Source organism: Bubalus bubalis, chromosome 10, assembly GCF_019923935.1.
Source record: "Bubalus bubalis isolate 160015118507 breed Murrah chromosome 10, NDDB_SH_1, whole genome shotgun sequence".
In the NCBI taxonomy this organism is placed as follows: Eukaryota; Metazoa; Chordata; class Mammalia; order Artiodactyla; family Bovidae; genus Bubalus; species Bubalus bubalis.
Window position 1 is genome coordinate 72,336,792 of NC_059166.1, and position 16,102 is coordinate 72,352,893.

A 16,102-nucleotide genomic window follows, 5' to 3' on the forward strand; every position below is an offset into this window, starting at 1 on the left:
AAGCAGAGGCCTGAATGAAGTGAGGATGAGCCAGAAAAACATCTAGGAGAGATCTGGGCAGAGAGAACAGCAGCCCAAATGTTTGAAACATTTTAAAAAGTACAACCTGAATCTGAAGAACCTAGCCTTTTTTTTTTTTTTTTTTAAATTTTATTTTATTTTTAAACTTTACAATACTGTATTGGTTTTGCCAAATATCGAAATGAATCTGCCACAGGTATACATGTGTTCCCCATCCTGAACCCTCCTCCCTCCTCCCTCCCCATACCATCGCTCTGGGTCATCCCAGTGCACCAGCCCCAAGCATCCAGTATCGTGCATCAAACCTGGACTGGCAACTCGTTTCATATATGATATTATACGTATTTCAATGCCGTTTTGGGGGTTCTCCTGTAGCTTAAGTTGTTCTTTTCTATTAAGCCTCTTTGACCACTCAAATCCTAGTGACCTCCTTCTGCTCTGAATGTCTATAGCAGAATTTAACTTGTCATTTAACATGATGAAATGTTTTGTTTCACTGGTGGTGGTGGTGGGGTTTGATCTCAATTGGATTATCAACTGAAGAACAAGGACCACTGATGTCTCCCTGGTGGTCTGGTGGTTGACAGTCTGCCTGCTTAGGTGGGGGACACAGGTTTGATCCCTAGTCTGGGAACTGGGATCCTACATGTCTCAGGGCGACTGAGTCCCCATGCAACAACTACTGATCCCATGGCCACAATTACCGAAACCTGTGCACCTAGAGCCCACGCTCCGCAACAAGAGAAGCCACTGCAATGAGAAGCCAGAGTACTGCAACTAGAGCTTTTTTGCTTTTGCTTGCTGCAGCTAGAGAAAGCCCATGTGAGCAACGAACACCTAATGCAGCCAAAAATGAATAAATACATAATAATTAAAAAAAAAAAAAAAACCAAGAAACACACTTCATGTTATTTCTGATGCCAACTCCCTGTCTCTACTCCATGTGCCCTGGTGTTCAACATATGTCAGATTCTTAACAAAAGTATCTGATTAACCGAAGGTGGTTATGCAAAATTATTTGCAATCTAATTTTTAACGGGAAAACTGTCCTTGTCACAATTCTCTGGGTATGGTACGGAATCACTGTTAGAATTTAATATGTCCATTTGCCATGGTACACACTCATCCCAAAACATCCAAAAGCTTACTTAAATGGAGAAAAACAGAACAAATGAGGAGATATATCAAAAGACTTTATTTACAATAGAGAAATTTTACAAATATAGTTTTTAAAAATTATGTGTCAATCTATTATGTTTCCCATAACATTAGAGATTTATATAAAGTTGAAAATGACACAGTGGATTTAAGTACAAATAAAACACAATGGGAAGAACTACTGGTACACATGAAGGTGTCATGAGAAACATCACTGAAGTTCTGTAAACTGCCATATAACTTACATGTGTGTCACACAATGTATACCAAGCATGTGCAGAAACAAAATTAAGTGCTATTTTAATTATTCACCTTTAGGGATGTGAAAACATATGTAAACATAATTGCACAGTTTTTGCTGAAAATGGACGAAAGACAGCCTCCACCTAAGGACTTCAGTTGTTTAAAATAATTAACACAAAATATAACTTTAATTAAATTATATCACCATAATAGTAATCTCTTATTTTGCTTACGTGATTGGTATTTTGGGTCCTAGGCTAAAAATATCCAAGTTCTAGAATTGAAATAACTTTGTTCTTGCTATTGGCTGGGCAACATGTAGTACAATCTTCTTACCTATTTATATCAGAAAGGAAAAGGTTCATCATAGTACAGTCCTATGTGTTCATACAACCTGACTTTAATATCCTATCTGCTGCAGAAATACCTATCAGCTTGTGCTCTTTCAAATCAGATTGAAAAGCAAAGAAAATAAATTATTTTAAATTGCTAGTTCAAAGACATTCATATGAAAGTTATAATCTAAATACATATGGCCCAATTTTGATGAGAATCTTCTATGTTTGCCTTTAAGTTTTGGAAATAGCAATCATGACGTCCTAAAGGATCTTTTCCACTTACTAACTTTACTGATTTATTTTTTGACATATACCAATGAATAACTGAAAAAAAGGGCAGGTCATATGCCTTTCAGACAATGGAAATCTTTTGAAAAGCTTTCAAAAGCTGAAATAGCTAAAACAACTCAGTCTATTGAGATCTAAGAAAATAACTGTCTTAAAAACTATTAGGCTGAAGCATATGAAATTGCTGATACTGAGCAATTTTTAAACTACAAATGCCTTAATTTCATATGCTTCAACCTAATCTATGGGGTTGCACTGATCTTTGTGACCGCTGTAGTTGAAAAGTACAGATGGTCAAAAATCTCTGTACCTCAGTACACGCATCATCATATTAGCCCTTTCACAGGAATATATATAAAATATGAACCAATATGATAACCAAATCTATTTCTGGGAAAACGACTCATATCTCAAAAAATGTTTTGAAGAATCATTTAATTATAATTATTTTGATCTGCTACAGGACTGTAGAGGATTGGGAGTGTCCATTCCTATGCATTACTTCTAAGCGGAGATTGCTTCGTTGAACTTAACCAGACAAAATATACTATATCCTAATTTGGCCTAAAGTTTAATAGATTTTTCCTCAATTGACCATGAATAGACACATTGCCAAAGATTCTCTGAGTTAAATCCTGCTTTCATAAACTGAAATGAATAATTTACTAAGTCTGAGAAAAGACCCTTTTCAAACCTGAAAAACCTAAACAAATGTAATAGTTTCTTTTTTTCAAGAAAAATACATTACAGATGAAATGCAAACAAAAAACCGTATGAAATACCCTCTTTCCAGAGAGTGAGCCCCGATTTCTTTACATATTCAGATAAAAGCAAAAGCTAACTCACTAAAAGTTATACAGTTTCCCTTTAAAAAATAAAATTCGGTAATAGCAGAGCTCTGCAAAACTGAAAAGCTCACTTTGTTGTGTAGTGGAGAATGGAAGAAATTAACCAGTACATGATCCAGAGATGACACAGGGCATTTAAAATAAAATCTGAAAACTATTTCCCAAATTAGGAAACACTAATATAATTAACTGACAAAAATATACCGTGGATCTGATGAAATGAGGTCGACAGGAGATGATCCTTTGGGGATGATATTCTAATTTGAATTACAACGTGAGTAAAGTATTCTAGAAGATATTCTATCAAATAATGATAGACCCGCATAAGGACACTGTCACAGTTATAAGATCTGTCTCTGGTGGATAGACAAACCCGATTAACATGAAATTGAAAAGGAAAAAAGCTTTTTTATTATTTAATTCATTATTATGGCTTTTTGCAACATGGCAAAACATTACAGCTTAAAGCAGACATCATCTCCTCATAGAGGAGGAAAAAGTTTTGCAGTCAAATCAAAATTGTAATTAAGAGATCATAGGTATACTGTTCTATTCAGTTTACTAAAAATAATACTACATCTTCATAAACTCTAGAGATAACAGATTACTTAAAAACAACAACAAAAAAACCCTGTGATTCACTGGCTGAATAATAAAGGATACAGTAAGGAATTTAGGTCCATCTATATGTATGATAATAAACATAGAAGACTGCAAAACAATATTAAAACTTAGAATAATCACAGATCTATTAATAAAAATTCATCATGTGCCTGATCACCAGAAAAAGAATTATTAAGGTATGCAGTGAAAGGAGTGGAGGAGAGTAAAATATAAAATGTCTTTTTATTTCCCATCTTCTTCAACTTTCTTTAAATTCCTAGAGAGTACAGGGAGAAGATGTGCCTCAGTGTTGAAGATCCAATGTTCCAGAGGAAGTAGATCGTCATCAGAAAATATTAAGTACAAATATCTGGAGAGAGAAACATGGGTATGTGAGGCCTGAGGGACCCGGTTAGTCAGTGAAACCACAAAGACACAGAGAAAAACCACATCAGCATCTCCCTTCCCCTTGTGGAGAAGTGTGGACAACAGTCAAGTACAGCAAAACCTTAAGAAGTACACTCGTTAATGCTGAGGAAAAGAAGCTGCTGCGTGCTTTGGTCTGTGGACAAGAACCATACAAAGCAGTCTCAAGGGGCTTCCCTGGTGGCTCAGTATAAAGAATCTACCTGCCAACACAGGAGACATGGGCTCAATCCCTGATTCGGGAAGATCCCACACTTGGAACATCTGAGCCTGTGCACCACAACTATTGAGCCTGTGCTCTGGAGCCTGGGAGCTGCAACTCTAGAGCCTGTGCTCTAGAGCCCTGAGCCCATGTGCTGCAAGGACTGAAGCCCAGGTGCCTGAGAGCTCGTGCTCTGCAACGAGAGAGGCCACCGCAATGAGAAGCCTGCTCACTGCAACCAGAGTGTAGCCCCTGCTCACCACAACTAGAGAAAAGCCTGTGCAGCAATGAAGACCCAGGACAGCCAAAAATTAAAAAAAAGGTAGTACATGTAAAAATGTTAACTTAAAAAAAAAAAAAAAAAAGGGTAGTCCCAAGCCGCCGAACTTACACAATGATGAAAACACACCCACAGTTACTGCCATGCATGTAGAATGGATTTCGGAAGCAGTCATGCTTGCTATTATTTGAATGTGCTCATGATAAAGACAACTTTCAGAAAGAAGGTCTGTTCAGGTATCTCGGTCACACGCACTGAGAATAACTTTTACTTACTTCAGTGTCTCTGCCAGGAAGAAGCTCTGCTGCACATCATCGTAGCTCTCCTTGGTGAAGTAAACGTCCCTGAGGCCGGAGTAGCCTCCTTTCACCCTGCAGTGTTTCTCCAGGGCCTAACCCGCAAAGAGGAGGGGAAAAACGGTCACGTTTCAGGAAACTGGCTGTCACAGAGTTTTACTACTAGACTGTCACGTTTAAATAAAATAAGGACTTAAACTGACCGGCTGTGCCACCCCATGGACTGAGGCCCACCAGGCTTCTCTGTCCGTGGGAGTCTCCAGGCAAGAATACTAGAGTGGGTTGCCATTCCCTTCTCCACTGGATCTTCCCGACCCAGGGATAGAGCCCAGGGAGGTCTCTTATGTCTACCTGCATTGGCAGGAGGCTTTTTTTTTTTTACCACTAGCGCCACCTGGGAAGCCCATGGACAGTATATCTCATCTAACTGGAAACATTTTTACATTTAATTTCAGAATAATTTTTCAGTTTTTTTTTTTTTTTTAAACCATTTCATCTTATGGTCTAGAGCAAGATTCGTCAAACTACAGACCACAAAGTGCATCCAGCCTGATTTTTGTTTTTGTAAATACAGTATTATGGAACCACAGACACACTCATTTATATATTGTGTATGGCCATTTCTTCACTACAGTGGCAGAGCTGAGTAAATGCTTATGGCCCCCAGGCCTAATTCTCTTTGGCTCTTACAGAAAGTTTGTTGACACCTGGTCTGGAAAAACTGTTAATGTCCACTGGGATTCTAAACCACTGGTTGAGTGTGCTGGACTGCTATGGTCATCAGAACATCTTATCTTTAAAAAATCGATAGCAGAGTACTAATGAGTGATATTGGTAACTGACAGATATAAAAGGAGAAAATGAAAACCAGTGAAAAAAACATGGCTGGCATCTATTTCTGAAATATATTTTTCTTTTCTTTAGACTGAGATGGAAGAAGATGGGATTAAACCACTGGTAACTAACCAGAGAGAAAGGATCCTACATTCTTATCATTGACTGACTACAGGTGCGTATTATAGTCAGAGATGGGAAAAAATAAGGGATGGGCAGTGTGGGAATGAAAATTTAGGTAACAGAATTTTAAAATGACTTGCCTTCCATTGTGTCAGTTACTGCTAACCTGACTGCTCTTTGTACTGGATATCTGGATATTACACTGGTTTGCCTTACTGGTTACCAGGCACAATCATCTCCAGGAAGTTATTTTCTACTCACTACATCCTATTAATTTTAATAACTATATGGTAAAATAAAGATTCCCACTGTATACAAACTCTTACTGGAAATCTGGTTCTAATTCATAGAATGTGGACAAAAATAATAAAGTGTAAGACTAAGTCCCTTACAATGTTTAATGAGATAAAGGAAACATGAATAAAATCAAGTTATTTTTCAGGTTATTTTTCGGTTTTCTTCTATAGATCACAACCCTGTCCCTTTTTAAAAAAAAATTTGTATAATTATATTGCATTTTCCTCCTATTCAGCTAAACTATCAAGAAGCTACGGCATAGTTCTTGCCATATTAATTGAGAAAAATCTTCATCGGTGAGAAAAGGGTTTTGAAGGAAAGCATGGCTCTAAGAATGCGGAGCCTGGAAAAGGTGAGGTGGAAGGCAAAGGCAGGGAGCAGGAGTGTGGTGCTGAGCGATCCACTTCCATCTGCAGACACTGATAATGAGGATATTGATTCCACACCCTAGGGCTGGAGGGCAGAAGGGAGACAGCATTGGTCGGGAGAAAAAGCATTTAATTACCAGGTGAAAGAAAATCCAAGTGGCAGGCTACGTGAACATGTCTCCTAGTGTAGAACTTTTTAAAAGCCCTAAGGAACATAAGAACAATCAACTTAAAAAAAAGCAGTTTCAATTATACTCTTAGTTTCAGACAAAGAACTAAATGGAGGGAAAGCCTGAAGAAAGGAACTTTCAGGTTCTATTATATTTTTCCTTCCTTCCTTTTTTGATAACTGTTCTGTTTGATAAAAAGTCAAATGCCAGATACATGGAGTAGGCCAAAAATTATTTGTAAAAAAGGGTAAAACAATAAAAAGATTCAGAAGAAGTGGGTAAATTTGTTGTTATTGAACGTAATAAATTCCTATTTCCAGACATTTCCTTAAAAAGAAGAATTTATCCGCAAAACTTTTTCTTGATTTTGTCCCTTGAAGGTCTTTGGTTCTGTGATAAACTAAAGAGAGGGCCAGGCATGATAAACAGCTAACCCTCCTTTTTACAGAAATTTCTGTGTGGTAATGTATTAGTTGCTCACTTGTGTCCAACTCTTTGCGACCCCATGAACTGTTCTGTCCATGGGATTTTCCAGGCAAGAATACTGGAGTGGGTTGCCATTTCCTTCTCCAGGGCATCTTCCCGACCCAGGGATCAGAAATTTCTATAAGCTCCTTCTTTTGTTGTAGAAAAAAAGAGTTGTTTTGGGGGTAGGTGCTGTCCAAACAGTTTTCATCTTTTCAGTTCACTTCCACTCATTCTTTTTTCTCTCCCATGCCTAATGTGGTGAACCAGAGTAGTCAAGAACACAATCTGACATTTTAGAGGTGGGGGCTAAGTCCCAGCTCTAGACTTCCTCACTGTGGCCTCAGTTTTCTGGATCTAGGGAGCATCCTTTTTTTCAACATGAGGTTGTCCTGAGAATAGAACCAGAAGATGACACACTTACTATTATTAGCACAGTGTGGGCCTTTCAGAAGTTGAGAGAGGCCTGCCTGCATGCTAGGTCACTTCAGTCGTGTCTGACTCCTGGTGGCCCTATGGACTATAGCCCATCAGGCTCCCCTGTCCACTGGGATTCTCCTGGCAAGAATACTGGAGTGGGTTGTCACGTCCTTCCTCCAGGGATCTTTCCAACCTGGGGATCAAACCCCAGGGATCTTTCCAACCCGGGGATCAAACCCATGCCTCTTATGTCTCAGGCATTGGGAGGTGGGTTCTTTACCGCTAGGGCCACCAGGGAAGCTTAGAGAGGCCTAGCTACTTTAATATTTTGACATTTTTGGTAAATTAAAAAGAAAAACAAGGCCGGGAGAAATGCCAAAGAGGCATTTTTAACTTTCAAAAAATAAAAAAGCCTTCATGTCAAGTCTAAATTTTAAGACTTCAGAGATGTGAAGCTGGGGACAAGCAGCTCTCCTGGGTCCTCATGACAGTCCCTGGCTTTAGTTTCTTGACAGTGGAAGAGACCACGTACCCAGGACGCTTAGTCTGATCAGAATATCATTTCACTACCATCTTTGGGACTCTCAGCCTCTGGACATGGGTTCCTCCAAAAACAGAGCATGAGACATGGGCTAGATGCAGGGAGCTTTGCTTTTTACAGAGGTGACATCAGGAAGTGATTGAGCTGGTGGGAAAAGTGAAGTAAGGAAGGGAGGCGGGCCAGTGAAATACACATGGAGCAGGTCACAGCTGTGTGCATGGGGGCTCATTCCTGCCTGAAACCCTCTAAAGGGCCAAATAGAATGCCTCTCAGAATGATTCTTCGGAATAACTATTCTGGGATAGTGATGTATCAACTCCAAAACCTCAGTGGCCGAGGGCGGCCCTTGGGGCTGCAGCCTCCCACACGTCCCAGACCTCCGCCAGCTGCCTCAGAAGAGGCTCTGAGTCAGAACAGCTGAGAAGCACTGGCGCTGGGCAAGACAGGGGCAGCAGGCCAGGGTGTTGTCCACTGAAGCTGAAGCCAGGACACAGGGAGGGCTGATGGGATGGGACACAGCACAAAAGGAACAAAAGGTGCTGCTGTACCTTTGAGTCTATGATCTTCGTGGCTTTTCACAGAAGGCAAGAGGCCCCAGTACTACCACCCCCCACTACATTTCAAGTTCTAACAGAAGTTACCACAGGCAAAAAACTGGGGAATTCCTGTGTTGCGACACAAGCAAACAATTTGACATCATGTGCTACAGTAAAAGGAGTCAACAGATAAAAACCCTAACACATCAAACCAACCTTCATACACTACAGACAACCCCCTCCCCAAGAACCAAGCAAATCAAAGCTTTCTGCCCACACGACAAACTACCGTCATACGATTTTTTTCACACTTTAACATCTCTAAAATTGGCATGTCATAATTTAATTGGTATTGTTGTATTTTCTTAATGGTATATAAAATAATGGTGTTTCTTATCAACTATGGTGTTTCATATTGATGAAATGTTATTACTGAATTTTTTAATTTAAACTGATACTTGCAAGTGAGTATTAACCTTAATTTCCTTGCTGGCCTATTGAAGACCAAAATAATTCCCAATTACCAAAGCTTAGCTGAACCTCAATTTTAATATACTTTTTATTCATAGGAAAAAACATAAAGAAATTGGAATTACAACTGACTAACCATAATTAGAAAATTTTTCAAAAAAAAAAGAGGCATAAAGAATTGCTATTACTTAAAATAACTGACAACTGGTGATAAGATACATACCAAATGAAAAGAGTAATAAGCAAGATTCATCAACAGCTTTCTAAGATATTAGTTAAATTTTACACAAAGGCAATGCTCATTTTAGATTTCCTAAGAGAAGTTATTCCTAATGGTTTTAAAAGACAGCTAACTTTCTAACAAAGAGTGCTAGACAATAAGAGAGTGTATTGATAATTAAAGCGTTTGCCAGTTCTTATCCCCTGAATTTCCTCCCACTCCTTCTGAAATAATAGCTCTTAAAATTAGACATTGTTTGATGCATATCGTAAAGTGCACCTCCTCTGGCATTCAGCACACAAAGTGTTCAACAGATTAGTTCAGGAAGATGATACATCATATTCAGCAGGAAGAGATCCATGAAATGCCAGGATAATCCAAATAACACACTGGACAGATAGAAAGCTTACAGATATTCCAAGGATTCTGAGACCCGTGTTGGAATATTCGTGTACAAAGTAGTTTTTCTATAGGTACTGTCTAAAAGTTACATCTAAGTAGCTCATTTGCTCTAATTAAAAGCATATATTACTACTATGATGCTCAGAGACTAAAAGAAACAATCATACAGTTGTTTCTTGAAACACACAACAGGTAAGGGTGACTATTCCCAAGTTGCCAGATACCCTTTGTGGGATTAACTAGTCAATGTTTTTATAAACATGAGAACTTAATTTTATAATAGGTCTTTCCAGATTCTCCTTCAATACCAGAGGAGGTATATTTATATACAAAAAACACAGCTAAAGGCAGGGATGTGGGATGACTTAACTGAAAACACTCAGTCTTGAATGGAAAGATGGCTGGTCAAAGCTTTAAGCATCATAGGAGAGTTAATATAGTAGATTGATAGGGATCACTGACTATTTTTTCCACACACATATTCCCGTAAGAAACACAAGCAAACTAAAACGTCACCTCCACAGCTTCCCAGGCCCATTTCCTGTACTTTGGATCATGAGTCAGTCGCCACATGTACATGTAAGTCTCAACAACTTCTGGCCGTAAGATGTAGTATTTCTCATTTTGCCTCGTAGCAATGGCTTCAACACCACCATCGAATCTGAAAGCTTCTGGTCCCAGTTTCACAACTAAAAGACATGCAGTGGGGACAAGGGTTATTGTCTCTGACAATGCTTAGTGTCTATAACTTAAATGAAATTAAAAGATACTTTAAAACATTCAAGAGGGGTGCCAAAATGATCATTTTAAGGAATAGCTATAAACACTGTATAATAAGCAATGTTTAATATATATTTTTAATTTATCTACTGAAAAGAGTACATTTAAGAGAGTGGTAATAATCCTTTACTTTCTTTCATTTTACCACCATTTACTGAGTACTCACTGGGTCAGTGCAAAGCACCACCTTATTAGTGAGCTAAAAAATTAGTGTTTGAGAATTCTAAGTCATTATGGCATGAAGGTTATATAGTACTCGTGCATCAAACTTTCATAAAAAGAGAGCTAGACTCATCATATGGGGCTTCCCAGGTGGTGCTAGTGGTAAAGAACCTGCCTGCCAATGTGGGAGACTTAAGAGACATGGGTTTGATCCCTGAGTCTGAAAGGTTCCCTGGAGGAGGGCATGGCAACCCCCTCCAGTATTCTTGCCTGGAGAATCTCATGGACAGAGGAGCCTGGTGAGTTACAGCCCACAGGGTTGCAGAATCAGATACAAATGAAGGAACTTAGCATGCATGTAGATTCATTGTATATTTCATGGAGATTCTGGGAAGATTAATAATGGTTTATAACGTACCAAATTTCTTCTGTATTAGGACAGGGACTCTCGCCCAATGTTATTTACGTAAAGCAGGGTCAATAAGTTAGACTTGACCTTTTATGGCCTGGATTTTTGTTTGTTGGTAAACTAAAAGTAAATGTTTTTATGTAGAAAAGCAATGCCTCTTAAAGTAAAAATGTAAATTCCTTTAAGATAGTAATCATAATCATCAAATATTCATCAGGCACAGTGGATGTTCTTTCGATGGCAACAAATGGACAAAGTTACTTAATGAAATAAAAAAGCACAAAGACTATATATGAAGAGTAACAGGGACTCACAGGTGCGATTGTAAGATTCGTGACAGGTCCGGGCAATTTCAGCCCCAAGTTGAAGGTAGTGTTGGGTCATTCCTTCAGGAGCGTCGTCTGCCCCGAGAGCAAACATGCCTCCAGCAAAGCAGGTCAGGTGGCCCATCTTGTGTTCCAGGAGGCCCCCTTTCCACTCTGCGATGTAAGTCAGCCCGTTACGGGACTTCCGGATCAAGTGAGTCTCAATAGCCTGAAAATAATACTTATTTTCAACATTTTGGAATCTTTTCTCAGATTTATACTCAAAGAACATTGTGGCTCAGATGGTAAAGAGTCCATCTGCAATGCAGGAGACCAGGGTTCGATTCCTGGGTCGGGAATGTCCCCTGGAGAAGGGAATGGCAACCTACTCCAGTATTCTTGCCTGGAAAATCCCATGGACACAGGAGCCTGATGGGCTACAGTCCATGGGGTCGCAAACAGCTGGACACGACTGAGCAACTAACATATTCACTTTCACCACAACAGTACGTGTATATATATATACACACATGCTGTTTATATATATATATAAAAGAATAAAACATCACTCACAATTTGAATTTGGTTCCATAAATACAATTCAACTTGAAATTTCATTTATTGCTCTTGTATATCTCCTCTAATCTATGCTTTGTTAGTTTGGTTCATTAGAATTAATGCTGTTGGGCCAGCCCCGTAGGTTTTGCTTGGTTCCATGATCAAACACTTATAGTCCTCAGACCAGAAAAGCTGTCTCCTTTTCAAAGACAGGCCACTGGTATAGTGTTGAGAGCTGCTTTAATGCATTTCCATTTTCAAAAATAACACAAAGCACTGGCTCAGCTCTGAATAATGAAGAGAGCATATTTGTATATAAAACCCAGGCTAGTGCTATTACTCTTCCTTTCTCTCCCTTAGGCTTGAAAGGGTGGCAAAACAGAGCGGAGAAAAAGGAGCTGTTCTTCGGTCAGTCAGATTTTGTGTATGTATGTGCTTAGTTGCTCAGTCATGTCTGACTCTGCAATGCCATGGACTGTAGCACGCCAGGCTCTTCTATTCATGGAATTTTCCAGGTAAGAATACTATAGTGGGTTGTCATTTCCTACACCAGGGGATCTTCCTGACCCAGGTATCAAACCAGTGTCTCTTGCATTTCCTGCGCTGGCAGGTAGATCTTTACCACTGCTTGGTCTGTGAAGCCCCAATTGCTTGGCTTCAAATTTCAGCACTGACATTTACTATCTGTAAACTCTGTGGGTAATTTGCTTACTGTATCTTTAAATCGCAGTATCCTTATCCATGAAATAGGAATAGTAGTATCCATTGAGAAAACTGCAACATTTTGTTTATAAAGCAGTCAATACAGTGATTCAGTTCAGTTCAGTTCAGTCGCTCAGTTGTGTCTGACTCTTCACGACCCTATGAATCGCAGCACGCCAGGCCTTCCTGTCCATCACCATCTCCTGGAGTTCATTCAAACTCACATCATTGAGTCAGTGATGGCATCCAGCTATCTCATCCTCTGTTGTCCCCTTTTCCTCCTGCCCCCAATCCCTCCCAGCATCAGGGTCTTTTCCAATGAATCAACTCTTCGCATGAGGTGGCCAAAGTATTGGAGTTTCAGCTTTAGCATCATTCCTTCCAAAGAACACCCAGGACTAATCTCATTTAGAATGGACTGGTTGGATCTCCTTGCAGTCCAAGAGACTCTCAAGAGTCTTCTCCAACACCACAGTTCAAAAGCATCAATTCTTTGGCATTCAGCTTTCTTCATAGTCCAACTCTCACACCCATACATGACCACAGGAAAAACCATAGCCTTGACTAGACGGACCTTTGCTGGCAAATTAATGTCTCTGCTTTTGAATATGCTATCTAGGTCGGTCATAACTTTCCTTCCAAGGAGTAAGCGTCTTTTAATTTCATGGCTGCAATCACCATCTGCAGTGATTTTGGAGCCCAGAAAAATAAAGTCTGACACTGTTTCCACTGTTTCCCCATCTATTTGCCATGAAGTGATGGGACCAGATGCCATGATCTTCGTTTTCTGAATGTTGAGCTTTAAGCCAACTTTTTCACTCTCCTCTTTCACTTTCATCAAGAGGCTTTTTAGTTCCTCTTCACTTTCTGCCATAAAGGTGGTGTCATCTGCATATCTGAGGTGATTGATCTTTCTCCCAGCAATCTTGATTCCAGCTTGTGTTTCTTCCAGCCCAGCGTTTCTCATGATGTACTCTGCATATAAGTTAAATAAGCAGGGTGACAATATACAGCCTTGACATACTCCTTTTCCTATTTGGAACCAGTCTGTTGTTCCATGTCCAGTTCTAACTGTTGCTTCTTGACCTGCATATAGGTTTCTCAAGAGGCAGGTCAGGTGGTCTGGTATTCCCATCTCTTTCAGAATTTTCCACAGTTTATTGTGATCCACACAGTCAATAAAGTCAATATTGACTTTTTTGGCATAATCAATAAAGCAGAAATAGATGCTTTTCTGGAAGTCTCTTGCTTTTTCGATGATCCAGCGGATGTTGACAATTTGATCTCTGGTTCCTCTGCCTTTTCTAAAACCAGCTTGAACATCTAGATTAGCACTTGATAAAAGCCATTTATTATCATCACATCACTATTGGTAACACATGAATTAAATTCCTCCCTAATAATTCATTAAAAAGGATATTAATATATGATGAATAAGTTTTTTTTAAAAGAAAAAAGGTCTTTAAATTTGGGAGAAATGATTTTATAAAAATGACTAAACATCTTTGGCTATTTCTGCCCCAGAACTGTTGATATTCTTCTAAGTATATAAACAAAATAAGCCTTATTAGAAAAAAACAAAGTTGTAGTGTAAGGGCTTGGGATTACTATTTTTATTACTTAAATAGGAAATACCCCCCACACCCTCAATTATTAATATTTCTTGGAAGGAGAAGGGCTATGACTGTGTCTATAACTGTTATAGTATCATCAAAAAAGAGATTTTAGGAAGCACATTTGAGAATACAGGCGTACCTATTTTTATTGTGCTTTGCTTTATTACACTTTGCAGATACTGTATTTTCCACATACTGAAGTTTTGCTGTGACCCTGTATTAAGAAAGTCTTCAGCATTGTTTTTCCAACAGCATTTGCTCTTTTCATGTCTCTAGGTCACATTCTGATAATTAGCAACACTTCAAACTTTTTCAATATTATTATATTCATTATGGTGATTTGTATCCGTGATCTTTAATGTTACTATTATGATTCACTGAAGACTCAGATGATGGTTAGTATTTTTAACTAGAGTATATACATTGTTTGCTTTATACATACTGTTATTGCACACTTAATAGCCTAGAGTGTAGTGTAAATATAACTTTATATGCATGGGACAACCAAAAATTTCATGTGAGTTGCTTTACTATGTTACTTGCTTTATTGCAGTGGTCTGGAACTGAACCCACAGTATCTCTGAGGCATGCCTGTAGTAGATACAGACAAAATTGTGATAGAGAAGAATGAATGAAAATGAATGCATAGGTAGATCAAACCTCTTTTACCTTTATTGGAAATAAACAAATGAAACCAAGATGGTAGGAAATAAATGAACACACTACTGTGCTCATTAACTGTGGTTAAGCTAATTTTATTGATGGTCTAGTTATTACATTAATATTTCATTCTATTTAATGCAACTGAACATCTTAGTTATTTACACTTCTCATAGCACAAATTGCAATAAAGTCCTTCAAGCAGATACTTGTTCATCACCCAAGAAATTATTCTTTCTACATGGCAAGAGTAATAGCTTTGAGCATGCATTAGAGAAACATTATTACCCTGTTATGGATCCTGAATAAAGTACTACATTATTTTTGGCATGATTCTGACCAAGTCACTATCTCTCAAAACAAACTACAGTGAAGTTTCAAGACTTTTGAAACAACATTTGTGTGGCAATGGGAAAATGTAAATAAATATAAAGGAGGAAAAATTAGTCTTCAGTGGTTTTAAAATATGTTGTGTCAAACCTATAGAGAATTGATTAGGAAAAAATAAACTTGTATATTTTGTGATTTCATCCTTCTATATTTGAAAAAAATTAGTTGGATGTGCCTCTAGAATCCTAAATGCCTAATACATCACTTGTCCAGATCACTCCCATGGACTTTCTGGCAGCATGAGACTCTACCACCATGGATTCTTAGTATGGCTTCCAGATGAGGCCACATTAACAGCCAGGTAAAAACTCAAAAGTATGTTATTAACACAATCCAAAAAAAAACACGCCACTCTGGGATTAAATGATTTTCAAAAGGCACTAGAAGCTAAAGCTGATGGACTGCATGTCCAGTAAATTACCTGTCCAGAACAACATTGCGAGGGATCCTCTACTTCACAACAATGATCTTTTAAAGTACAACCAGGTGGTGATAGCACTAAAGAACTTGCTCGCCAGTGCAGGAGATGTGAGACGCAGGTTCGATCCCTGGATAGGGAAGATCCCCTGGAGGAGGGCATGGCAAGCCACTCCAGTATTCTTGCCTGGAGAATCCCATGGACAGAGGAGGCTGGCGGGCTACAGTCCATAGTGGCAAAGAGTCAGACACGACTGAAGCGACTTGGCATGCATGCAAGCAGCAAAATGTAACCAGCACAAAGAAACTTTACTATGTAAGACGTGACTACTTCTTCAAATCAAAAGTGCAATTGTTCTAACTTTGCTTTCTAAGTTGAAAAACACAATATGGATTGAAAGTGTTTTTACTATTAAGAGAAAGAGGAAACACTTTGACTTCATTTGCTCTTAATGGATTTTCCTGTCAATGGTTTGTCTAAATACAATATGTTAAAAGCTGGGGGTGGGTATAGTTTTAGAAACCAAGGGAAAAGTATTTGAAAGAGTATTTT

General features: G+C 38.7%; 1 protein-coding gene across 3 annotated transcripts in view; it reads right to left on the reverse strand.

Moving 5' to 3' along the window:
- Nucleotides 1–1,193: 1,193 nt before the first annotated feature.
- Nucleotides 1,194–16,102, reverse strand: part of MAN1A1 (mannosidase alpha class 1A member 1) — a 173,210-nt gene continuing 158,301 nt past the window's right edge. For 2 of the 3 annotated variants that reach the window (XM_025294777.3, XM_025294776.3), the window contains 4 exons: nucleotides 11,216–11,435; nucleotides 10,067–10,239; nucleotides 4,683–4,798; nucleotides 1,194–3,869 (listed from right to left, as the gene is read on the reverse strand). In XM_025294777.3, coding sequence (XP_025150562.1) covers nucleotides 3,743–3,869; nucleotides 4,683–4,798; nucleotides 10,067–10,239; nucleotides 11,216–11,435 — 636 coding nt within the window. In that variant the 3' untranslated portion in view covers nucleotides 1,194–3,742. The remainder of the gene's footprint in view (nucleotides 3,870–4,682; nucleotides 4,799–10,066; nucleotides 10,240–11,215; nucleotides 11,436–16,102) is intronic. The other variant, XM_044924435.2, reaches the window with a different exon arrangement.